Genomic DNA, 26,629 nt, shown 5'->3' on the forward strand with positions numbered 1-26,629 from the left:
CTTCCCAAATGTTGCTTCCTCGTCCCTAGTCCTTTTCAAAGCTTGTCATGATCCTTTGCGGTACGGGCAAAATGGCGGACTGAGTGATCCATGTGAAAGTCAACGTTACTACCCGACCGTATTTCAGTTTAACGTTCCTGTAGAGACTAAAATTAAGCGATATCTGTTGAAAAATGGCGGATAGTGAGGATGAAGAAACTCCTCCAGAGCGAGATGTGAAGGTATTATTTAAAATTAATGTGTTACCGTTTCCTGTTTGCCGCATGCACCAGCAGTGAGCGCGCCAGCGACAATAAGAAACTCCATAGCTTATTGAAGAGACAGATATTTGGAGAAAAATGCAAATATGTGTTTCCTACAAATTTTTAAATGAGTGCTGTGGGGAAGGGTATGTAAGACATGCAATTTATTAATTAGACTATTAATTTAGGCTTACATGTACTTGGACAAATGTGTCGATGTGCAGTTGATGGCGATCTGTAATTTCACTTGCGTTTTGTCAAAATTCAAATTATTAGAATTTTGACAAAACAGGTATGACATTATTTCCCAATTTCACTTATCACCATTTGATTACCCATACTACATGTAATTTTACATCACTTTTTACCTAATTTTTAGGATTTTAACTTCAAGCAAATGAGAAAAATACGAATGTTTGAATCACCAACAAATCTACCCAAACCTCGCTCAAGTTTACTTGCTGCTTCGACCAAATATGGCTTGACTTTTGTAGGTTGCCCTACAGGTATGTCAATTATTTCTAGCAATGTGTAAATGATATTTTTTTTTACAGTGTAACATGCGGCGATATGTACATATATACACAGTATACTGCAAGCAGAGTGACACACACATACACTCCCAAGGATTGTAGAACAAAGAAGAAAACAATTGAAGTTGGTGTAGTCAAGGAATTTTTTGGCACTGGTTCGATTCCTCCACACGTCCACTAAATCAATTCATTTTCAGTAATTTCAAGCTCAATCTCTAGGTCACTGTGCATGACAAATTCTTCAATGATAGCAACACATGTTATACATGTATGTTTGGCCAGCCCAATCTGACAGCAGTTGCATAAATTTCCCATTCTTCTTAATTTTAACCTTTCATTTCAACAGGAATAAAAGTGATAAAAACTGAAACTATTGAAAGGATCAACGAGTCTGATGAAGGGAGTATGCAGAATATTGGTATGTTAAATAGTAATACATAATGTACTCTTTGAATAAAATTTACTGCACTACTGTAACTGTATTGGGAAAAAACTTTGGACTGTTTTAATTTCGAACATAAAAGGTCTCCGAAAATTTGAAAATTATTTTTTAAAATGTCCGAAATTTTAAGCATCCCAGATATTTGGAAGGGACACTGCTTGAGATATGTTTACAATTGCTTGATAGAAATTGTGTTAATCAATTGAGAGTGCAATAAAGCTATCCCTTCATAGGTGTTGTTTCAGTCTAATTCTTGTTTTGGAGGTGTAAATTGACTTAAGAGCCAGTGCCCATAATTATGGACCAAACAACGGCACAAGTCGAAAAATCGATTTTGCTCATTTTTTGCCCATAGATTGGCCCTAGCTAGTAAACAAACGGACCATAGTTAGTTTCTGCTAATGCAGCTTTTTTGGGGAGAAATTTGCGAAAAACGATTTTTTTCCGATTAGGTTCAAAATCTACTTCCGGTTTTGCTGAATTTTCCGAATATTTGATTGCTTCGCGCTCCGCAGAACAGCTACTTGAGAATCTTTCAATGGTCTTTACATTCAGCTCAGGTCTTCATGGTATGACTGAGCGAAAAATAAAATAAATCGAGGCTTCGTTTCAGCCTGAAACGAGATCGAACACGAACGGAAAATATTACGATGTGTTTCAAACGAATTATAGCACTAAAATATCGCCATATTTTTCTATGCGCTATAACTTTAAATGCCATAAAAACACTTTATACGGGTTAACTGTACACCCACCTGTTTGAAAATCAAAAAATATCTCTGGGCAAATGGTTTTAAGTTGCCCGCCTAGGCCTGTGCTTCTCATGAATTTTTCCTTGAACCGCCGTGAGAATGTAAACAATTGCGTGACTCTGGCGGTCACCCTGAATACATAATTCGTTTCCAACAAACCGCAGATGGCTATCTTCGAACATTTGGGTGAAAAAAGAAAAACATAATGGACCACTTTTAACTTTTATATTTTGAAAGTCATCGCTTTGGAAATTTCGTTAATTAAAAACGCCAATTAAAAGCAATTTACTCGGAGTTCGGGTGTTACTGCTATGTCGTTTTAGGCTGTCGTTCTTTCTCTGATCATTTTAATTACAAGAACGAGTTCTAGAAAGAAAATCGTTCTAAGTTCATTTGTTAAGCGTAATGAAAAGTTGATATTGTTGGTTTGTAGCCTTACGTGATCTGAAGGAACGCTACAGTGATTAAATTTGTATTTGTTGATTTCGACGGATCGATTTTCGGTTAAACCTTTTTATTTGTGTCAGCACATTTAGTGCTTTTTCTCCTGCTAAAAAGTCGGAAAAAGTAAAGTAAACAAATCCTAAAAGTCATAAATAAGAGGCATCGACAGTGCGAGTGTCTCGGTAAGCTGTTAATTTGAACAATTACTGTGCTGGACGGATTGCTTTCCTGGTTACCCACGTACTATACATAGTTCATTGTGCGCGAATGTTTCTGTTTCAAACAACTGAAATGCTCAGTGCTTTTTCCTTTTTTTCTTCAGTCTTAAAACTTAAGGTTAAAGTTAGGCTAAACCCTAAACTGTTTTGGCGGCCAACCTATTTTTGGCTAATTGCTTAATCAAATTATATATATATTTCATTGAAATTTGCTCCTCTGTGACCGACTTCCGCGAACAAAACAAGATGGATGTTCGCTGTTCATTTAAGACTACAATCCTGGTCAAAAGTGTTGGGACAGTTACGGCAGATGACTTCACAGGCAGCCTCTCTTAAGACCAAAACCGCGCAAGCCCGCCTACCCCCTCCCCCTGTCAATGTTGATAAAAATCTTGAAGAAAAAAAATCCTTGACAATAGCCTCAGAATAGCCTCGTTTCAAGAGTTGTTCGCCTCCTAGAACAGTATTCTCGAACTAAAGAGACGATAAGATAGATATTCACGTCTTATTCCAATAATAGCGATTTTTCAGCAATCGCGTTTGGTTCCAACACAACTGTCTAACCACTTTCTATTGTCCCTTTTTCCTTTTTTCCCACATCCAATCTAGTCTTCAGAATAGCTTCATTTTCATGCAACATTGCTAGGGGAGAGAGGGGGTCAATTGTACTTGCTTCCATTCATCTTTTGTTCTAAAACGTTAAGGACGTAGTTGAAATCGTGGGTTTCAGCGCGCAAAAATGGGAGGTGTCCCAACAACTTATGGCCAGGATTGCAGGTTTACACTAGAGGAAATTGTTCCGGATTCGTGATGAATCCAGAATGTTTTAGTGCCGGATTGATTTTGCCATTTACACAAAAGTGGACGAAACCGAAATAAAAACCCCCCGGTTTGGTCGTGTCTCCGGAGATTTTGAATCCGGAATTTAAAGTGAGAACTTTGAATCCGAAAACTTTTGAATCCGGAGAGTTTTGTCGTGTGAACGATTTTCTCTCGAATCCAGATATTTTTCCGCCTGTGATCTTTTGAGTTTGCGGTGGAACGAAAATGGCGGATTACATGATCCAGTCGTAGTCGAGTCGTAGGCGCATTGATGGCCATTTGATGGCGGTCGCTGGGTGATTACCTCGTGCTGTTTCAGGTGTAGGTAATCACTTTTATAATGGGTAATGCCATACTCCTCAGAAACCGTGCCCAATTTATACTTTACTGCGCAGATGACGACGATGGCACGATCGAAAACCTCGACGGTTTTCGACCTTAAACCCTAAGTAAATACCTGGAGGAACCTAGCATGATGGACAACAGTACCGTGGTCAGCGAGTTGAAGGAAAACTTCAGACTGTCTCAACCTACCCCTAGCCTTATTTTCGGAGGCATTTTGTTTCTCGTTGTCGAGGCAACAAACTGCTTGTTAACCATTCCATCATGAATGTTCCCGGAGTTATCGTCGTGTATAAACGATTAAGAATCCGAATATCCTTTCACTGTAAACCCCTACTAATCCGAATACTCTAAAATTGATGAATTCGGGAACTCCTTTATTGTAAACCTAGTCCTAGATCGACCACTATAATTTTTATTTGTCTACCAGTGTTTTGATCTGCAAATTTCAGTTAATTGATCAAACAACCAAAGTAGAAAAGATGGATTTTTTTCCCAGTATGATTGAAACTTAAACGCAATTTCTTCCTCGGCTAATTCAATTCAAGAAATTCCGGTTTTTCTAGCTGAGTTTGAGCATATTGTGTAGGTACAAATTTTCTACACAGCTAGAAGAGCTGAGATGCCGTCACGCAGTTAGTAGTCTATAGAAATTATGGTATTTCCACTTGACTTTATTTGTCAGTCAATGATTCAGTTGCCATAAATCATAGAGGATTGGTTAAGTGTATCTCTGAAACTGCTACTGTGTTGTAAGTTATCAGTGAAATCAATAAAATAAACAAGTGTTAAAATCATTTCCCGGAGTACTGTAGTAACGTTCTTTATCATGGATGTCGTGGGTGTCGCAATGCAAATGAAAAAACATATATATTTATACTAAGTTAAACAAAAAAAACAAAAACAAAAAACAACAAAAAAAACATTTTCCATTATTTTATCCACACAACGTTTCAAAAATTGCTTTCATTGGATTGCTGGAAACGAATATTTTACTCGAGAGTGGCTATCCACGTCATGCAATTGCTTACATTCCAACGGCGGATTTTGGGCAAAATCTATGAGAAACACAGGCCAAGGCGGGCGACTTGAAACCATTTGCCCAGAGATATTTTTTGATATCCTAACAGGTGGGTGTATATTTAACCCGTAGAAAGTGTTTTTATGGTATTTAAAGTTATAGCCCATAGAAAAATATGGCGATGTTTTTAAGCAATAATTCTCTTGCGACATATTGTAAAATTTTGCGTTTCAGTTTTACCTCTTTTCGGGCTCAAAACTAACTTTGATTTATTTTATTTTTCGCTCAGTCATACTACCAAGACCTGAACTGAATATAAAATCCATTGAAAGATTCTCAAGTAGTTGTTCTGCGGAGCGTGAAGCAATCAAATATTCGGAAAATTCAGCAAAACCGGAAGTAGATTTTGAGCCCAGTCGGGTCGAAATCGTTTTTGGCGTATTTCTACCAAAGAAAGCTGTATTAGCAGAAACTAACTATGGTCCGTTTCTATTCTTACTAGGACCTATCTATGGACAAAATACAAGCGAAATCAATTTTTCGACCTGTGCCATTGATAGGCGATTTAGGTCCATTTTTATAGGCATTCACTCTTAAGGGCCCATTAATCGATCTTTTTGAGCCATTGCTAGGGAACATTTAGTCTCATATAACCTCATCATTTTTAGTTAGTTCAGAGTTATTTCATGTGTTTTAACTTTTTCCTGATCAGTAACACTAGTGATGATGTCATCAGGCCACGCCCATGGTCATGTGACTAATACAGAAAAAATGCAAAGGCTCCCAGGCAAATTACTTTCCTGGGATTTTTTTCATTGATTTAGTATTTTAATTTAAATCCTCATTACGCTATGCATCGATTTTGTTTAATTTCTAAAAGGTCAGATTTTGAGAGCATTTCCAAATATTGAAAAATTCATAATTTTCTGAAAAAAGCGTGATTTCAAAAAAGAAATGCATAGCTATGTTGCCAACGTTGGCTTTAATTGAAATTTGTCGAAAAAGGCTGAATTTAATGAAAAACCGCGTTTCCTTTAGCATTTAAAGAAACCGGAAGTGCACCCGATATCTATTGGAAGTTACCCTATCAGCGTGTGCGCAATTTACACTACCAGCACACTTCGGTAAGATCAAACAAAGCCACACTGAGTTAGTTTTTCTCTTTCTATTGCTCTTGATTTTCTGTCTTTCTCTTATTTTGTCTTTGCTTGTACTTTTTTTACTTTGCATTTTGCGAAACACAAAGAAAAACGTCTAGAATGTAAGCGAATTTGCAAGGTTTTGAGTTGTTTTTATTTTCCGCGCTCAGGCTGACGTAAGTGACCGGAAGTGAAATTTCACCTCCTTAGCAACGCGTGTGAGTGCGCGCATGAATTGGTTAATGGGCCCTTAAGCTATATTATTTTTCACAAAATGTCAGAACTTTTTGTCCAAAATTGATCCGAAATGAGATAAAATGGGTTTAAAAATTAATCGCCTGGAAATAAAATATAAGAAATATTAACATCCAAAATGTTTTGCAAGTGATGCATATAAAGAGGTAGCCTGCAGTGCAGACAATTTTGGTGAACATTCCAAAAATGTGGAGAGTTGGGATGAGTGAGAGAGGCTACATAGGAGGCTGGTGGGCAGGGAATGGGCACTGAAGAAACAAATTTTCCCTCTCCTCCCCCTTCCCCCAGTTTTTTCCCTCACCCCAACTCATCACTGTTAACCTAATCCAAGGTAGGTGGCTGCCTTAGCACTTGACACAGTAATATTTGAACTTGCTTGCCCAAAATGTGCCCAAAATGTGCTCCAGGCTAAGTAATGAGGAGTCCTACATTATTGAAGATACACATACACTTGTGTATTTTTCACTTCACTTGTATGACAGCCTCCAAAACAAAACAAAAAGAAACAAACAGCCACACTTTGTGTGAGACCATTAAAATAGAAATTGGTTATAACATAATGGAAGTTATAAGAGTTTGATATGCTTAAAAATCTTGATTGGATTCAACTAGAATTATTTTATAACATACAGTACAAATATACAAATACATGCACATCCTCATTGTACATTAATTTTTAAAATACACCTTAGATCCAGGGAACTTTCCATGCCTTGTTATACATTGAACATTTTGTTTTCCTGAAATGTGCTGTTGCTTTAACAAGACTGATCTCCAGTGCTGTAATTTAAAATAATTAATGTTCTCAAGCAGCAAAAAGAGCATTCCCATCAAACAATGTCAAAGCCTGTTTTGCAAAAATGTAAACCTTATCGTGAGGTTGTAAATTAAAGAGTGGTCAGAAAGGCACATTTTTATGGCAACCATACATGCACAATACCATATTATATTTCTATCTAATTTCTCTCTTTCAGTGGGGCACTGTCCCTCATCGTTCATTCAGACTGGGCATCCTGTACAGTTTGTTGGTTTAAGTAGTGATGATCTTACTCTATCTGTCTGTTATGAGAATGGAACTCAAACTGTTATGGTGCTCTATGATGTACCAACACTTGGAAGCTCTGTAAGTACAAATGTTTATAACTAAACTTTAACACTTATTAAATCCATTGTCCATCATTTGTATGGTAACATTTCTGTTGACGTCAATTCGTTTTAAGTTAATAGTATGAATGTGTGAATTAAGGATACAAACTACATGTATGAGTGATCTTTGAAAATTCTCTCAAAACTGTACAAGCCTTCAGATGAGTTTAGTTTGAGAGAATTTTCAAATATCATGAGCAGTGCAGATCCTTAATTACAATACACTGTGTTGTTAATTGTTGCCATATGCCATTGCCTTGTTTTATTTATTATGTTTTACCCTTTCATTCCCAGGATTAAAAATAATTTGCTACTTTTAAAGTTGACATACTGTAATTATTATGGTTGATGATTTACTTACTGACAATCTACTTACTACTCTGCCTATCAACTACAAGAACATATCAAGTTATATCACTATTATTTTTGTTTATTTTATCAAATACATTGACTGTATGGAGATGTTAATTGAAGATTTTTTTTGTCATTTCTCAGAACCCTTCAATGGCCAAATTTGGTGAAATTACTCTAACTAGAGATGAAGGTACTTTAAACATGTATACTTTTATACTTTGGAATTAAATTGCTTCTAACTTTACATTTCTAATTTAAGGAGAAATCCATGACTGTATGTATACATGGAAGCTCTTTAAATCTAAACAACTGTACACTCTGGGCTACTCATTTCAGAGAGCTTGGGACATCTTTTATCTTTTCATGGTTAGCATTCAAGTACGGACAATGTGTCCATTGCTTTACATGTGAATCTCTTGAATAACCTTTTTTGTTCAGTTCACTTCAGGGTTGGCAGTCCATGTTGTGTTATATGTAGTCGGTCACATGTATGTGTACATTCATTCTTGACTGCTGTTTGCTTTGAATGCCTTTCCAATTTAACCAGTACTGTAGTTGTCATTTTTGTCACTTATTTGTAAGAACCCATTATTGCTGCAGTGTGTACCTTTTTATTGTTTACATAGGAGCAAGTGTTGGGAACGTTCTGTGGAATCCTGGTTTTCCTGGTATCTTTGCTGTTTGTCTCAGTTCTGGCTCTGTGGCAGTGATGGAGTTGACAGAAACAGAAATAAAAACACTGGCAACCCTTCCTGGAAGTGTAAAAGCAAGTGCAAGTAAGTAGACTTTTACATAACATTCAGCAAGTTATTGAGGCCCAAGTGCAATGAAGCTGATTTTCTTCTCAGTGAAAAAAAAAAAAAAAAAAAAAAAAAATGCTTGCAATCTCACAGCCATGTGGCTTGTCCCAGGAATTGTAATTAAACAAAGGACATGTTAGAGTGTTTGATAGTTGGACATGTTTCCTGAGTTAGTGTTCCACTTTGTTTTTTGTTTTTCATGTACAGTATACATGTATACTTGTCTATTAGATTCCCTATTAAAGATGGTAAGTTTGCAAGTTTATACATGGACTGAAGCTACATTTTACATTTTAATTGAAATAAATTACTTTATGTTTTCCCTAGTTTGTTGGAGTCCTAAAGGGAAACAGCTAGTAGTGGGACATAGAGATGGCAGGTTAACTCAGTATTCACAGGCAAGTACAAATTTATGTACATGAACACATGGTCTTTTCTAGTGAATATGAGAAATATCTTGTTACAGTACACACTGTACATATGTATGTCTTTGGGTCATCTTTGGTAAAGTTGGATCAATTTGTGCATGCTTTTACTGGCCTTGAGATCAAAAGGATATCAAACCTTTCTGACGCATTGATAGCATCTTTAAGAATCTCTGGGTAATTTCTGAACATCCATGAAGTTAATTAGGCAGGTCATGAGGTAGATTTGATCTGTCTTTAATTATCAATGTTCAGAAGAGAATGGTTTGAAGCAACTTCTACACTGTGCTTTAGGACAATAAATGAGTCTTTACTCTCCACCAATCAGAGTTTTAAAAAAAAAAACATTTTCCACTCATGCAGATCTACATGTTCAACTTCTTCTTTATCCAGGCTCTGGAGGTCAAAAGGGAAATAGAATGTCCTGAAGTTTTCATTGATGATCCCCATTCAGGTACCACATGTACATGTAGACATGGCAATTATGTCCATACATGCAGGTGTTGCAGACTTCCTTTGAGTAAGGAGGACCTGTTCAAAGCAGTCAATGAAACACAATGAGACTTGAATTTGAATGTAAATGACTGTACAAGTTTTTATATTCAATAATTACATCTTGTATACCAAGAACACATGTAGCCTTGTTTGTGACTTTTTCATCTGGTATTTTTTATATATTATAGTGACAGATCTGTTGTGGATCACTGCAACATTGTTTGCTGCTGTTTACTCTAGTTTCGATGATGGAGATACCCCAAAGTTTCAGCTTATTTCTGCTCCTGTAAGTCAGAACTTTTGCTCTGGATGTATCTAGACTACAAGTGAGGTTATCGTGACAGTGGACATGTTGTATAGTTCAATTTTACCCTTAGTTAACGCCCAAGTCGCTAGTGGAGGGAAGGTGCCTATGAAGCCTGGGGCTGCAACCGCAGTCACATCCCCAAGGCGCTAGAACACCCGACTGGCCTGCCCAACCCGCAACCAAGCCACAAGCCCCCTGCGCCAAGCCCCCTACAGGCACCTGTCACACTCAAGCCAGATGGCATTGGTGGAAAAAAAAAAATGCTGAAAAGAGGGGGGGGGTGGGGGTGGGGGTGGGGGGTGGGGATAGGGAGGGAACACCAAGAACTGCTAAACTATAATTCAATCCACAACACCACACTAACAGAGCGATGAACACACTGCGAGCACATGGGACGACAACACACGTACTAACCAAAAATATCACTGGGCAATGTCAGCACCAGGGCTCTCACGACCATATGACTGCTGCAAACACTACAGAACGCACCAAACGCTAAACAAACGCTAACAGATGGCCAAGGCACTATCAAACGCCTACAAAAAAAAAAAACGCTACTGACCAGACTAGCTCCTGGTCATAAACTATGTAAAATTCAATAGAACTACATGTATATCAAACGCTACAGAATGCACCAAATGCTAACCAAACGCTCACAGACGGCCAAGACACTAACAACCGCCTATAAAAACGCTACTGACCAGACTAGCTCCTAGTCATTAACTATGTTAAATATCATTTAACTATATTATAATTTGGTATTTCCCTTTGTTTTGGTGTATGGTAATATACTGTATGTGAAACAGAGGAAAATACCAAGTCATGCCAAGGGTAAAACTGAATCACAACTAACACATAATTGCAACTTGATAATAAGAGTGGTTTTCAGCCAATCTCAAACCATTAATAGTAAAACCTAAACCAAAACCAAAGGAATTATCTGATTACAATGGACACTCAATTGAGAACTGCTCTATGTTTAACCAATGTTCTCCTCTTGGCAATAATATTCCATAATTGATGTTACTAACACTCTAACTTGTTTTCTTCTCTTTTAGAAAAATGAACCAAGGACCATAACTAACTTTGATGATATCTATTATGTGATGAGCGAAGAACGAGAACCAATGTACTATTTGAAGAACATTGCTGAATGGTTAGGAACATATTTTGTTTAGACTGCATCCTTTGATTCTCCTCTTACAAGAAATTACTGAAACAGTAACTGTTAGAAGTTATGTAATTTGATTTTTCTCTATAGATTCAGATGGTAGTTTATGTTTGTTTTAGGGAATCAGTTTCAACTACAGTGCATGGCTAGTATTAAGTAATAATATCGAAACTCTCTTAAGACAAGTCATCATTTTGCAGGACTATGGTTGTTTCTGCTTGTTCTAATGGTTTTGAATCTGCCGTGATTGGAAAATATGGAGGAGAGGTAAAGAAATGTACATGTACAGTGTATAATTGAGCTTTGTTGACTGAGTGAAACTGGCACCAGATCAGAAATATTCAGTCAAGTTCAGGCCATATGATCCAACTGCAGTGAGCTCCACGTAAAAAGTAACGACTGAGAACCCAATATTTAATTTTTTTTTTTTTTTTTCAATTTGTCTTGTCTTGTCAATGAAAATTTAATGATTATTTTGTTATATGTGTAAACTTTTGAAGGAAGGTTTTGAATTTGTTTTTGATGAATATCAAGAATAATCCATCGTTGATATCCATCCCAACCCTGTATCTATGATTAATGGACAAGTTGCATGACTTTTCACATGTACTGTAAATTATACACAGTCTGCAACCTCTGCATCTTTTACGCTCTGAGGAAGGTAGTTTTGGTCCTGACAATGATACATGTATTTGAACAGGCTACAACCTCGTGGGAAAAGTGGAATTTTGAAGAAACTGGACGTGCAGAGATGCCGCTGACTAATGACAATGATGAGACATTTCCCATGGGTTTGGCATTTGACTTTAGCTCAACCAGACCAGTTATTGAAGGAGAGAAACGCCTTTCTCCTGCCCCTATGATGATGCTTCTGTCAACAGATGGTGTCTTGTGCCCATTTTATATGGTGAATCAAACTCCTAATACAGATCACAGTATCATAAAGCCACTGGAGCCTTTACCCCTAGGAGGACAAAGAAAAGCAATTATATCGTCAAATGCAGGTAAAGGGTGTCAGCCACCTTGAGGGAACAGCTTCCACATCTGGTGTTTCAATTTCAGAAAATTTATGCTAACCAAGGCAGAGACTGCAAGGTTGTTTAATGATATAAGAGGTACTGACAGCAAAATGTACATGTATTTGGGACCTTGTGGTGGTGATCATGTTGGGATGTGTCTTTTTTAGTTTTCTGAGATTCATTTATTCCCTTCCCACGATTAAACCCAGGAACAGTCACAGACAAATCAAACAAGCAGACATACCTGCATGCAGTGTTTTCGATCAATAAATATACATGTACATGTAACCTGATGTAGAAATCTAGAATGGGCAGCATTACAGTATACTACAAACCACGAGTTTTGTTTCAAGGTTCTTTTAATCTTTGTTTGCGTTAGACAATGGTAGGCCTACATGTACACATGTACCAAAGTAACCTGACCTCCCAGATTTTCACAGCACCTCAATTAATTTGTAACTAGTCTATAAGTTACAGTGAAAGTCTTTTGTGTACTATCTATTTGTTTGCAGGCTATGCTGCACTACAGTGAATATATAACATTTTTATGGTCAGCACCTTCTTCTCTGTAATTTCATTAACTTTTAGTTAATACCTGCTTGCAATTTTAGGTCCTTTGTCAACTGGTACACCAGGCTTGGCTCCCAAAGAGAGTGTTCCATCTGCACCTAGAACTGCTAGAGACCTTCCTGTCGGCGCCTTTGCATTTGTTGGAACCAAGCAAACTTTTTCATCTGCATCTGGTACATTTTTATCAGGGATTTCAGGGACCCTCCCTGCAAGTGCTTTTTCACTTGCCAGTTCCAAGCAACCTGTTTCCTTTTCATCAGTGACTCCAACATCAGCAGCACCTTCAAGTACACCAGCTAGTACCTTGTCATTTACCAGCTCCAAGCAGAACATTCCTTTGTTTTCTGGTGCACCCTCATCGGGTACATCAGGGGACCTTCCAGCTGGTGCCTTCTCATTTGGCAACCCAAAACAACCTGTTTCCTCTTCGGGGAATGCCCCCACCAGTGCCTTTTTGTTGACTAACCAAAAGCAGCCAGGGTTGACAGCTACATTCAAGCTTCCAACACAGACCCAAATCCCAGCAACAGAATTGGAGAGACCTTTAGCCAGTAGCCCACAGCTTGTAAAACCCACATCTAGTAGTCAGACCCAACCTGGTAATCGTGGACTATCATCTTTCCAAACGCCTTTGCTCACTACTACTTCAATTGCAAAAGGGGATGATAAACCAAAGGCAAGTTCCTCAGTTCCTTCTCACTTGACAGAGCAAGGGTTATTGGCACAGCCAAAGCCAACTCTTGCCAGAGCTGCTGTGACCAAAGCACCTGCTACAAGGCAGGATATGTATAAGGAAGAAGGTTCAAGTTTGACAGAACTAAAACCCACTCCACAGGGCTTCAAATTACCTGGGCACTCAACTCCTACTGAGGATGTAAGGCGAGAACCTACCAGAAAGGTACATGTACAACTGTGTGTCTATTTTTTTTGTTGTGTGTGTGTTTGTTTGTTTGATTGTTTGTTTGTTTGTTTGTTTGTTTGTCTGTCTGAAAGAAGAACATAAATTATACTTTAGCTTAACCATCCTTTTCCTCATCTTTCCTTTCATCTTTCTGTGTGTTGCTCTGGCCTCCTTTCATCCGTCCAACCACCCCTCTGTAGGCCTGTCACCCCCCTACCCCCCCCCCCCCCCACACACACACACACCACTTCCATCCTCCCTAGTACCATGGTTGCTACATTTCAGAGTTAAGCCACTTTCTAAGCCAACAACTTTAATAAGTTGTCTTACACTGTAGGAGTGATTACTACAGTATATAAACAAGCTGTTTGAGAGATCCAGTCAGAGTCATCAGGAACAGCAGTCATTGAACCTAGCAAATACCAGTGGAACTGTACTGTTTGTGTTGTTGCCCTTGTTTGACCACTTGTTAAGGATACAATCACATTCACTGTTACTTTTCATTATTCATTTCTTTATTTACCTTGTTTTGGTAGACTGCTCCAGTTTCAAAAGGCAATGTAATTGAGGCATCTGTGTCAGAAAATATCCAAGAAGCGGTACTTGTGGCCTCATTCTTTTATTTTATCTTTACGTGTTTGCATGTTTTGCTAATGTTTTCTTGGTACACATTTTAAGCAGTTTGTTATTGCTTTTGTTTTGTGGAGAATGGTTAATCCTATGACTTTTTTCATTGACTCGTTGACTACAAATAACTTGACACTCACCAAAGTTAAATTTAAATCTTGAACATTTACATTGTACTCTGATCAATCAACAAACAGATAGACCAACAGATAGACCAACAGACAGGCAAACAGACACACCAGCACAGACATATAAATGTGGTTTACATACATGACTGTATAAACAGATAGACAGGCAGATGTACACTCTGGCAGACAGTCAGTCAGTCACTCAGACAGACAGACAGTCAGCCACAATAACATACAGTCAATCAGATAGACAGACAGCTACACTGACATACAGCAGACAGACAGACAGAGACACCAAAAGATAGACATACAGATCAACCTTCAGACAGACAATCAACACCAATGGACAGACACTGAGTGATGTGCCAAGTGATGCCAAATAGAGTGACTCGCTGATAGAAGAAGTCATTCATGAAATGATTGTTGAGTCTCTTTGCTTCTTTTTGTTACAGATCAGCCACTTTAACACAGAGATGGCGAAGTTATGTGACAATGTCAAGACTATGCAGAGCAACTGTCGCCTTACAGATGATAACAAGGATCTGGCTTCTCTTAGAAAGAGAACAGAAGATGTTGCCTCAAAATTGTCAGAAATAAAAAGTGCAACAAAGGTTTGCCATTATACACCTGTAATCCATCATCACTTACAGAAATGATTCTTTGTTATGTGCACTAGATACAAGTGAAATAACCAAACTTTTGTCCGATTGTCTAGTGCTACAGATTATGATTATGTCGTTCATTGTGAGGGTTTCTGGAGCATGCCTTCCTCTGCATGCGCTCTACCAAATAATTATAGTATGGGTGCCTACATTTTTACATCATGCAGAGGGTTGTTGGTGGGAGAAGGGTTGGGGCAGGTTGGAGAATTCAGTAAGAATGTTAGAATGCATTTTTTTTTGCCATTTGAGAGATAATTCTTGACTTTGACAGGAAAGATACATGTAGCAGTGGTTTACAAGTAACTTGTAGGAGGAAAGGAGATCCTTTGGGTACAGTCCGTAAACTATCTGCTGCTAGCTCGGTATGGGTATTATAATTATCTTGTGCCACTGGATCAAATTTCCTTGTTTTGCTTTTACTCAAATGTGACAGGAACAGCACAAGGATATTGATGACGAAAAAAGGAAACTGTTTGAAGCTTTTGAGATGCTTGAAGATGCCAGGTAGGGTAACTGAATTACATGGCACTAATGGTGGCCAGGTTAATACCATTGTTAAATGAATTTCGATAATTGGTAATCTTATGTTTGAATCATAGCTGTCAGTGGTCACAAAGATCAACTTGAATTTGTATCACCTGAAGCAGTCCTCAATATTATTTTTTTCTAAGTGCTTTGTATTTGTTAAAGTAATGCTTCCTTGAACCATGCAGCTTGAGATAAGATATCCTCTCACGTAACGTATAACATCAGCATTATCAGTACTCAGCATGCAAGCTTCAGAATTTTAAGTGAGTAAAGTAATTTTAAGTCTACATGTATGTAATCTTTAAATTTTTGCTGGGTGCTTAACTGATTCCGACAAAATACCGTTTTACAATAGTTATAATTGTCTTTTTACTCCTTTAGGATTAGACAGGAAAGAAAGAGTGACCACAGATATGTTCAGTTGTTAAAGGTACATGTACCTTCTAGTAAATATTCAATTTATCACCTGTTTATGGTACAAAAGAGTGTTGCATGTATATGAACCACTTTATTTTCTCAATAGTCAGGTTTTATCCATGCGATATGTGGCATCCATGTACATGTATTAATGTCGGTTCAATGGCGTTATGTAGCTGGTACTCAAGTAATTAGGCAATTCAACAATCTCCCAAGATAAACAGAACATCTGTGAATGTTTATATACTAACCAAGATTTTGTTTAATTATAGTCTAGAGCTCTGGATCCAGTGAACACAAGTAAGATGAGAGAGATCAGAAATCTCCATTTGTATTTGGATAAAACACTTAGGTAAGTAATTTGCTTGTTTGGTACGTGCATTAGTTATATTAGTTTATCAAAGAGGACCAAGATCAGTTGAAATAAGGATGGGATGAGGGTGATGTGACATTTGAGGAGATGGGATTGGATCACATGGGATGGGATAGGAATTTTTACGTTTTCATAACTGTAAAATGGTTCTTTCTTTATATTTGCTAAGGGAGGTGAACATGGTTCTTGATGAACAGTGGAACAAAGAAAATGAACGCAAAAGGTAAAACAAATCCCAGCTATTGTTGTTGACCACGACATGCATGTGTTTGAGTTTTACTGGATTTATAGTCCTGTGTACAATTTTGCAACATTTGTGGCAATGATAACTGATTAGATACATTTCACTGTATAACTACATAAAATTTTCTATGCCATAGAGGTAACCTAAAGTGAAAGAGAATGTGTGTCATATAAAGAGAGTGATTGAACTTTAACAACACTGCCAATGGTTGCAGGCAGCCAAACAGGCTTGAGATTGACTGTATGGGCTAATAAGAAAAAATAGACAATACTAAATGTCTGAATTGCTTGCAATAAATATGTACCATTTTCGTTTATAACTCGCAGAGTTTCTTTGACAGATCCATTCAGCGCCCTGCATTGGTTGAGGTTTACCAGACCTTGAAGGTCCACCATAAAATTACACAAGATCAAGTAAGTACAAAGTTAGTTCTATGGCGCTATCTAATCTTAGTCTTTGTTAGTCAATCTTAGAGGGTTCCCATGCACCTTGAAAGTCCTTGAAATCCTTGAATTTGAAATCCAAATTTAAGGCCTTGAAAGTCCGTGAAAAGTACATTGGACCATTGAAAGACCTTATTTTACAGTTCCATGTCGTGGAAAGACGTAAGGTATCCCTTGAAAAAAGCTGGAAATCTGTCCACGAATGTCCTTGAAAAGATCGCGAATTGCAACTCCAAAAAAGAGTACGGGCGCCTTTTTAAATTAACCTTTCTTGACTGTTGCGTGTTGTATCATGTCATGCAACAAGACTGTGATTTGTAACTATGATTGGATCTGTTAGGCAGCCAAGTTAGAACAGATCACGCAGGAAATGAAGAATCGCAAACTGTTGTCAACTAGCTGGCAGCGAAGTCCACTCAATACAACAAGTTTAAGGTACAGAGCCCGTACATCAGTGATTTGTTATGGGTATCTAGCAACTATAACTTCTAATTTTAAGAAATGTATCAAGATGTTTAACACAAATTGCAGAACGAGTTTCTAACCTACACCTGTAAATCACGTTATTTACATGTCATGATATTTAGCACTACTGTGCTAATAGGCTAAAAAGCCAGTAACAAATAATTGCTATAATTATAAACATGTTTCACTTCTTTCCAGTTCTGACATGATATTATCAGTGAACTGACTTTTGGTTCTGTTTCAGGGATGACTTGTCCTCTGTGCGTGATCCCTTTGCTGTGTCAAAACAGGAATTTAAATCGCCAGTAAAAAATGTACCAGGTGCGATATGGTTTAGCACAGTAACGGTCAAATGATTTTAAATTGGCCTTTTAGAAACAAGAAAAGAATTTTTGTAGTTATGTTTTAGGATCCAATATCAACCCAAACACATTCTGTTCACCAAATTTCCCACTCTTTTAAAGTCCATAGTGATCTTAATATGAGTTTTCTGTCCGTACACAGCTCCAATATCTCCTCAAAAGCAGGCCCAGCTGAGAAGCATGTTTCAGAAACGACGAAACACCCCAGTAAGAAGGAGCACGGTTGGTAAGTTGATGTTCAGTTCTACTTAGTAGATACACTCTTGGATCTGGTTCAATTTTTATCACAAACTGGACGATATGCCTCCAAAACTTTTTTTTAGCAAGATTACACATGTAACAGGCTTATGTGCTAGTTATAATTATTGTTTTGATCTGAACATATATGTAGGAGTAGGAAATTTTTCACTTTACTGTACAGACAACTGAAGACAGACGGCAAAAGTTTCATTTTTGCCGTTTGCAGTTTGACGTAACGTCATACGTAATCTCTCAATTATTTTGGTCAAGTTAGAACAAAATAAAAATACGAGTACCGTATACAAAACTTGTGATGGTTTAAACCTTTAGTGGGATTTTCTGGCAGAGCAAGCCAGTTCTATAAACAAGATTTAGTTAATCTCGATTGTTGCCGACCTTTCTGGTTACTTGTGTTCTCCCTTTGTCCTTGCCCGTTGCAAGACTAAAGACTAACAGCTAGACTGCTCCCCTTACAGTTCCAAGTACTGTTACCAAGACACCCTTAGTGAAGACTAGTAGACCTGAAGTGCCATTCTTCTCTTCGACACCTGCCGTAAGGCCAGAGGACACAGCAGAGGGATCTAAAGGACGGTTCAGCTTTGATGATGCTATCCCCGAAGAAATTAAGGTGTCTGACGATGATGGAAGTCTCGCAGAAGATGAGTATCAGGAGGAGGAACCCTGCCAAGAGAAAGAGCTTGGGCATTTGGATGCAATCCACAAAGCCTCGGCTAGTGGACCAAATCCTTCACCTATACATTCTGAGCCTACATTAAGCACAAAAGGGAGTTTTAGTTTGGGCAATTCACAGGATGAGGCTGTTTTGAAGAAGCCACCTCATCCCGTGAGGATCACAGCAGCTGTTGAAAGTTCACACGCCAAGTCCATCCCACAGCCTACTGTGGTCGGAGCATTTTCTGCAGTTGATAAATCTGTTGGTGGCGGCATTAAACCACCTAGACCTCAACCAACAAAAGCAGAACCAGCATTAGCACCAAGTGGTCTTTTCGTTCCAGCAACCAAGGCAGAGGTAAAACGGTCATTATTTGATGTGCACATTGTCCTTATTCAAGAAAAAGAAATATCCACTATTCTTTACAAGTTAGTCACATGATATCGAGATGCAATTGAACCTAAGTTAACTGTGCATTCAATACCTCCTCTCCTTGTCCTGTTTTTTTTACATTTTAGAAATTAGACAGGGTGACTTGTCCATGTTAAACTTGATTTATTAAGGTTAAGAAGTTCACATTGCTTAGTGTGACTACTGTTGGCCTGCTTGCCTGTCTGTCTGTCGGTCTGTCTGTTGGTCTCTGTCGGTTATTTTCGTTCTTTCTTTAAACAAAATTTGTAAAATAACATTTTATCTCGACAGCCCACAGCAACTGCAACTATTCCAGCAAAAAGCGACTTTGTTCCAAATGTGAAGGTCATTAGCACAGAAACACCTCCCAACATTGCTGCAGCAATGGCTGCCATGAGCAGAGCTAGTGCATCCCAGGGTGCTGCTCAGTCAGGCAGTAACCTTGACCCTTCAGCCAGCATCGAACCAGTAACACTAGTAACTTATAAACCACAGGCACAAGGGGGTGCACAACCTAAGGACTATGATGTAGAAAACAATGCTGCAAAAGCCATTGCAAATGCAGCATTGATGGCCGCTACAGCCGAAGCCCAAAAGTCGTCCGCAAAGCCACAGTGTAGTACAGAATTCATCTTCAAGTCTAGCGATAGCAGTAAGCCCGGTCCCCCAGTGGTTACCTTCAAGCCTCCAACCTCTCCACTGCAAATGCCTGAAAGTGCATCCAAAGTTACTGCTGCTCCTAACGTCACTGTGAATCCCACGCTAGTCTTCAAACCTGCATTTGCTCCAGCCGTCCCAAGCGTATCAACAGCTTCCAGCACTGGTGGATTGCAGAAACCTTTTACAGGACCTCAAACTGTCGGCTCATTTAGCTTTGCTCCTCCAACTGGTGGTTTGCCTAATTTTGGGGCTTCCTCTGTGGCTGCCTCCTCAACACCAAGTGCATTTAGTTTTAGCACTAAAGCAAAAGACACAGTGCCCAGTCAGACAGCTGCAGCAAGTGTCGCAGCACCCAGTGCTGCAAAACCAGGAAACATCATCACTGCACCAGCTGTAGGTATCACACCAAGTCCGAGAGTGAGTAGGAATTTATTTGCAGCTGGGGAATTAAGTTCTGCAGCAGCAGCAGCAGCCACAAGTGGGGAACAAGATGCCAAGCAGGAAGACAAGAAGGAGGTATTGAAGGTAAGTTCAAGAATGGACAGAATCTGGTTTAGAATGATGATAACAAGGATTTATACTACTCTTTAAACCTTGTAACCTTAGCAGTGACAAATTGAACTAAACGGATCATAGAAAGGAAGAGACATTTAACGAGGAATTGCAAACCACGTTTCTTGTTTCCATTGTGCGTTAATATGAAGACCAGTGTCGCAAGTTTTGTGTGAATGACATTGTCTTTCTGCGGTATGCTGTTCTCCTCCATTCCAACTCTAGTACAAACGAAGAGCGTTTCACGCAGTCGAAGGGTTCTTTACCCTCTGGCTGTGCAAAATTATTTGCTGGTACGGGAATGCTTGCTACGCAGTCTCTACCTGGCTATCTCGTACTTGATTATTCTTGATTTTAGAGAATATCTGGCCGCACAAGTTAGCTTTTTCCCTGATAGACACAGACTTTTAACCGTTCCTTACAGAGGTAGTTCATTATGGGAAACATGGGATCTTATTATAACCCATTTAAATTAGTTAGAGATTGAACCTAACCTTGATGTCTTTATATTGTGACAGACCCTGCAGGTGACAACTGCAAATCCATCCATCGCTAGTTCTAGTGGAATTACGACCCCAGCAACAGTAACACCAGGATTTCCATTTTCAGCTCCAGTGCCAGCTGGTGAAGGCTTCTTTAAGAATCTTAATCTCTCTGCATCTACCATCGCTGGCAATGTGTTTGGCAGTGGTGGTGATACAAGTAGTAATCCTCCCAGCATCTTGAGTTCTTTGATGCGAGCATCTGCTCCAGGAGGTCCTGCAATCAACACTGGCAATTTGTTTGGCACGGCTCCCACTGCAGCTTCCAAGGATCCAGCATCCACTTCCGGTACACCACAAGGTCAGGTTTCTCTGCCTTCTAAAGGGACTCCATCAGAAAACAAAGATACCAGCACCCGAGCAGTAATGACACTATCTGGTTTTCCTGTATCTGCTAGTGCAGGAGGCGTTTTTGCACAGGCTTTATCTGAAAGTAGCAAGTCCAGCATGGTGTTATCTACAACTACAACTAAGACACTTCCTGTTCCTGGAAGCATTTTCGGTGCCCCAACCACAACACCTGCATTCTCACCAGCTAGCTTATTTGATGTTTCTCCTGGTGGTGCTAAATCTAGCACCACAACCCCCTCTACCACCACAGTTGCAGGTAATCTGCTTAGTTTATCTGCTGGCACTGCATCTGCTTTTTCCGCTACAAGCAGTGCTAGTCCATTCTTCCCCAGCATCACTCCAGCTTCAACAAATGCCTTGGCACCAGCAGGAGGTTCCCCATTAACTTCTCTTCCGCCACCCGCGACAACAACTACAGTAACAAGTCCATCTTCCAGAGATTCTTCAACGTCAGCCGCTAGTGCAGTTGGTCTGTTCAGCAAAGTCTCGAGTACTGCAAGTCCTTTTGGTGTGGCTCTGAGTACAGTGAGTAGTGGAGCTGGCTCTGTTGGAGCTCCTTCCGCAACAACTACTGCTGGCAACCTTTTTGAAGCACCTCCATCCACTGCCTTTGCTCCCACTCCCGTTTTTGGGGCCAGCACCTTTGGAACTTCTCCTGCACCTTTTAGTTCTCCTGCTAGCAGTCAAGGCAGTACTTTTGGTCCTACACAAGTATTTGGGTCATCAAACATAACAGCTGGTACCGGATCAGGGTTTGGGGCAACTGCCAGTGCGGGGTTCAGTACTGCATCCAAGCCAGCTGAGAATGGTAAGAGAAGATCCTAACAACAGTAACTTGTAATACACACTGTAGGTTGGCATTACACCGGTGGTACTTGTGCCATAGAATGATTACTGTTGCATAATGGAACCTTAATGTGGGCATGAACCGCTGATTAAGACATTAAGACAGTAACCATGATGTACTGTAAGTTAAGAATTCTAAGGGGACCAGCATGCCACAATACAATTTTTTGCCATTGCTTCAGCATTTCTCCCCAGTGTCAGTTATTGTATATGCTTGTGATTCAGTTGGAGGGACAGATCCAGACCTCGTTATACGGTGGAACACCAAAATGTTTCACGCCCTTTGGACTCTACGTATTTTCGCCAAGCAGGGGGCAGAAATGGGTGATAGGTGGGCCTCTACGGCCGTCCTCCTCCGTGGTATGGTTTATTTTTCGATGTGCTCTAAACTGCAGTTTCGATTACTTTTTCTGGCTTTTTTTTTTTTAATCCACGAGTAGCGAGGAAGTCATGCACTCTGATGGCTGGGTTATCTGGTCCAGTATCTAATCACTAATCAAGATAACACTGTGCTTGGTAGAGAACCAACTATTAAACTGTAAATACTCACTTAAGCCCTAGGATTTGGATTTGGTGGCTTTGGTTTAGGAGGACAAGCCAGCTCACAGGCCAGCAAGACAAACCCCTTTGGCGTTGCACAAGGATTTGGAGGGGCAACTACTACACGTATGTACTTGTTCAGTGTTAGTATTGTAGTAATACTACAGTGAGCCTGGCTTTCGGCGTTGTTTGGAGGTAACAAATGAGGGGGTATGCATGGGCTGAGTGATTTGTGCCAAAGCGCTTTTCTGGCCTGGCACTGGTTCTCAATTTCAAGACCCTTGGTGTGTTACTTCTGGTGAGGTTCCCACAGATTAGTAATGGAAGAAAGTGTAAAAACAACCTTAATAAACCACTAAATGACAACACGGATGAATTTTTATGTCCTTTACTTTTGTTTCTCACTCCAGAGTCCTCGTTATTTGGTGGAAAGTCAGGAGTTGATGTATTTAAGGTTTGTTAACTAAACTGTGCGTAACATCTGCGGTATCACGGGGTTAACTACACGTAGGACGAATACTGATATGATATTCATTGAATGAAGCTTAAAGTTTGAGGTCTTTAGATTTTTTCACTGTCAAAGCATACTTATTGGGCCCGTTTAAAGAATCTACGACCTTGTTGAACCCCAGGTCTCTTAGAATTCCTGAACACACTGATAATAGACCACTTTCGATATAATAAAATTCAGCTTGATAGTGAGGCCTAGAGGACACAAACAAAAGAAATGAATAAACATGGCCATTCAATTTCCATTGTGTGTCCTCTAAGCCTTATTGGCAAGCTGAATTTTAATATATCGAAAGTGGTCTATTCCGGAAACGTAATACTAGCTCCAGGTTGATCTTGTGAATTTACTAGAGATCGCAAATCGTGATGTAAGTTAGAAGGAATATGAAATATATGATGGACCTTAACTGAAATCTCAAGCGTTACATGTAAGTCTTTAAATGTGTCTCTTAAGTTGCCACTTTCCATCCTTGACATTGCCAGTCTAAATCCTATCTACATTTGTTCGAATGGTTGTATTTTCTAGATGACTGATTCACCGAAGCCAGCGTTTCACAGTGGCCCTTTTTCTCAATCTGGATTTGGAACCCAATCATCTGGTGGATTTTCAGGGGGCTCGTTCAGCGCTCAAGGTGGAACTGTGGCTGCCTCTGGTTTTGGCTTCGGTGCTTCATCACCCTCTGGTAAACATAACCGTAACCTGCATTTGTTTCCCTTTAAGGTTTCTTGCTAGAGTACCTTTTGTATAACTGCTTCATGGAAACTCTCTCTCCCAGGTACCACAGGGTTCGGTTCACCACAGCCCTTTGGCTCACCCTCTGCTGGGGCGTCCGTGTTTGGCGGTGCGCCTTCATTTGGTTCCGCTCCTTCATTTGGAGGAGCTCCAGCCTTTGGAAGCTCTCCTCAAGCAGGCCTAGGTGCTAGTTCATCCAGCGGGTGAGTGTCAAACAAATCTTTACTCTTTTTTTGTTTTATTTTATTTTATTTTTTTTTTTAGGAAGGAGGGGTGGGGAAGGGGAGTTATATAAACAGATTGCATAGTATGGTGGTTCAAATGTGTCGAAAGGTTACGACAGTTGAAACCTTCATTTCCTTGAGTTGACATTGGTATTGGCAAATGGAACCTGTAACTCTTTGCCTTTCTTCCTTCCATCTCGTCTATCTGTGCCTATGTTAACTGCTACGTATTCCTTAACTTTCAACGGTGGCAGGTGGTTGCTCAATTATCAGACTAAATTACACTTTCAAGCAATATGTGTAAAAATTATCGGTATAATGTTTGTACTATGTATATATAAAAGTGTAATTAACGTATTTTAATTTTAGGGTCTTTGGAAGTGCACCATCTGGCGGATTTGGACAGTACGTTTCTTTCATTGTTAACTTAAAAGAAAAAAAAAAAAACAATTGGAAACTGAAAGCGAGAGGAGTTACCAAATGATATTTCGTTCCTTTAAAAAGGCAATGTGGGGGATATTTCCAAACCGATGTTAAACGGTTCTAATATAACAAGGTTGCTGCACCGTTACCTTTTTTAGAGGGAAGAGTGGCAAGCTGGTGATCAAACTTCATTTTATGATAGCTACCAGTATGTTTGAAACCTCACACAATTTGTTTTGATCTGTAGATCTCAAGGCAGCTCTACATTCGGTGCCTTGGCAACCCAGTCGAGCCTTCCATCGTTTGGCGCTGTAGCTGGTATGCCGGGGACACAAGGGTTTGGTGGTATTCAACAACAACAAACAGCCCCTTCCTTTGGCTCGTTCGGCAGCGGCGGCGGCGGCGGCGGCTCGCAGTAAGTAAACCAAATAGGTCATTTCGATATATTAAAATTGTAACTTGTAATTGCTTTTGTTTTATTCCCTTTATGCCTTGGAACCAAGTTAGAATTTTAATATATCGAAATTGGCCTATAATAATTGCGGGCTCAAGAGGAGCCCGCAACCTATTTTGCACGCCATATCTCGATTTTGGAGCAATTTTGTTCTGGCAAAATCGATCGATAAATCCTCGTAAACCAATCAGAATCCATTTTCACTCGAACAAGAATATTTTTAAAGATGGCCGCCGAGTCGACCAGTGTGCTAGATCTTCAAAGCCAAAGTTTTGCATCATTGAAGTGTTAATATACATTTAAAAGATTGAAAATGGAAAGAAACAGTTTTAAAGAATACTCAGTTCTCGCTATGATGTCAAAAGAAGAGCAGCAACCGATGAAAACTTGTATAGTTTGGCCCTGACTCGATTTTTGCTTCGTTCGGGTGGAATGCAAAGAACGCGATTTTATCACGCGCGTTACGCGTATTTGGACTTTGGGTCACGTGGAACTCAAGCATAGCAGCGCCGTCCTATCCAAATCGAGTGTGTCGACTTGGGACGTTTCCTGTTCAGTGTTCATGTCGCGTTTGAAGTCCACCTCGAGCGAGTTGTTATCTGTTCTTGTCCTTGGAGTTGTAAAGTTAAGTATAGCGTGACAATGCGCGACAAACAATTTTAGAATAAGCTTAGATTACATAATTACAGCCGGAAATATGATCTATGTATAAAACTATGTGACAAAAAAAGAAAGAAAAACAAAAGAAAAAAAGAAAAAACACAATTACAGTAAAACTAAACAAAACAAAACGACAAAACTAGTGTATCATGGAATTTTATAGTGTAGGTGACTGTCTCATAGGTTTAGTGAAATTGCTCTATGCAACACCTCCACGTACACTTTTGAGCACATAAATTGGCAAAAAGGAAAAGGGGTGCTGCTGAACGTTCAACCTACCCTTATGGGCAAATATTTTAGCCCCGCGAAGCGGAACATTTTACTTCTGGCCCCAAAATATGTCATTACCCCAAGAACCATGTATAACGCACCTATTAAAAATTAATCTCAATGCACCACTGATTACAACTCAGAACAACTCTGGTACATTTTTAGTAACCCAAAGCACTAAGCATCGTCCTCGCCCGCATTTCCTGACCTTTGGTTATTACTAGTAATAACTTTATTTAATGAGGGAAAACCTGTGATCTTGAAAAACAGCATAATATGGGGAGTGTTACCTATATCTCAAGAAAAAAAATCGGACGCTAGCGTTTGTAAGGTGGATCGCAAAGGAATTCCGTGCTCCGACAAAATTTTGTAGAAAAGTTTGAAAGATAATCATTTACCGTGCTTTAAGCAGTAATTAAAATTGCACTTTGCCATAATGTGGGCAGGTAGTGAGGGAAAGTGACTATATGATATAATGGAACATACGCAGGAAGGAGTATTGTTTTTTAACGTTAAAGTTTTCTTTCGATTCCAAGGTTATTTTGTACTTTTTTTTTTTACAGGAGTCCCAGCGGTGCTTCTTTTTCACAGTGGAGGTGATGAAACTGTACTAGACATCATTCATGGCCTGCATCTTCACGTATAAAGTTTTTAGTATTTGCGCCTCGCAAACTGCTTAGAAGAACACTCTTCTATCCAATTAATAATCGTAATTCCTTGTGTGAACGACAAAATCGCTGGTCTTGATTCGTATATCGTGGCTTTGGAACAAGCATTGTTGTGGATAACGACTGTCAAAACCGCTTTCTATGGCTGTGGCTGTTATTGTATTAAACCAAACTGAGGACAAAAAGTTACTGCCTATCGTCAAACCTAATGCAATCAAACTAAGA

General features: G+C 39.3%; 1 protein-coding gene across 1 annotated transcript; it reads left to right on the forward strand.

The window, feature by feature from the left end:
* The first annotated feature begins 42 nt into the window (after nucleotides 1-42).
* Nucleotides 43-26,589, forward strand: LOC110053837 (uncharacterized). The gene is made up of 33 exons (XM_089274704.1): nucleotides 43-221; nucleotides 622-748; nucleotides 1,122-1,193; nucleotides 7,185-7,333; nucleotides 7,852-7,900; nucleotides 8,337-8,486; nucleotides 8,838-8,908; nucleotides 9,329-9,389; nucleotides 9,619-9,716; nucleotides 10,796-10,893; nucleotides 11,109-11,175; nucleotides 11,609-11,912; nucleotides 12,539-13,395; nucleotides 13,935-13,997; nucleotides 14,606-14,764; nucleotides 15,249-15,319; nucleotides 15,725-15,773; nucleotides 16,033-16,112; nucleotides 16,303-16,356; nucleotides 16,718-16,790; nucleotides 17,161-17,255; nucleotides 17,530-17,606; nucleotides 17,790-17,873; nucleotides 18,364-18,917; nucleotides 19,263-20,156; nucleotides 20,702-21,884; nucleotides 22,478-22,588; nucleotides 22,873-22,916; nucleotides 23,499-23,655; nucleotides 23,749-23,908; nucleotides 24,299-24,334; nucleotides 24,600-24,767; nucleotides 26,300-26,589. The coding sequence occupies exons 1-33, from the start codon at nucleotides 174-176 to the stop codon at nucleotides 26,334-26,336; spliced, it is 6,300 nt and encodes a 2,099-aa protein (XP_089130830.1). The 5' UTR covers nucleotides 43-173; the 3' UTR covers nucleotides 26,337-26,589.
* The last annotated feature ends 40 nt before the right edge of the window (nucleotides 26,590-26,629 follow it).

This window comes from Orbicella faveolata, unplaced genomic scaffold, assembly GCF_042242905.1.
Source record: "Orbicella faveolata isolate gen_17 unplaced genomic scaffold, um_ofav_v1 contig_36, whole genome shotgun sequence".
NCBI lineage: Eukaryota > Metazoa > Cnidaria > Anthozoa > Scleractinia > Merulinidae > Orbicella > Orbicella faveolata.

What these genes read in the sequence shown, in the direction of transcription:
- LOC110053837 (XM_089274704.1), top strand. Translation starts at nt 174, where the DNA reads ATGGCGGATAGTGAGGATGAAGAAACTCCTCCAGAGCGAGATGTGAAG. An exon ending in TTTTGTAGGTTGCCCTACAG is followed by an intron (nt 749 to 1,121) that starts GTATGTCAATTA and finishes TCATTTCAACAG; the next exon opens with GAATAAAAGTGATAAAAACT. An exon ending in AAATAAAAAGTGCAACAAAG is followed by an intron (nt 14,765 to 15,248) that starts GTTTGCCATTAT and finishes CAAATGTGACAG; the next exon opens with GAACAGCACAAGGATATTGA.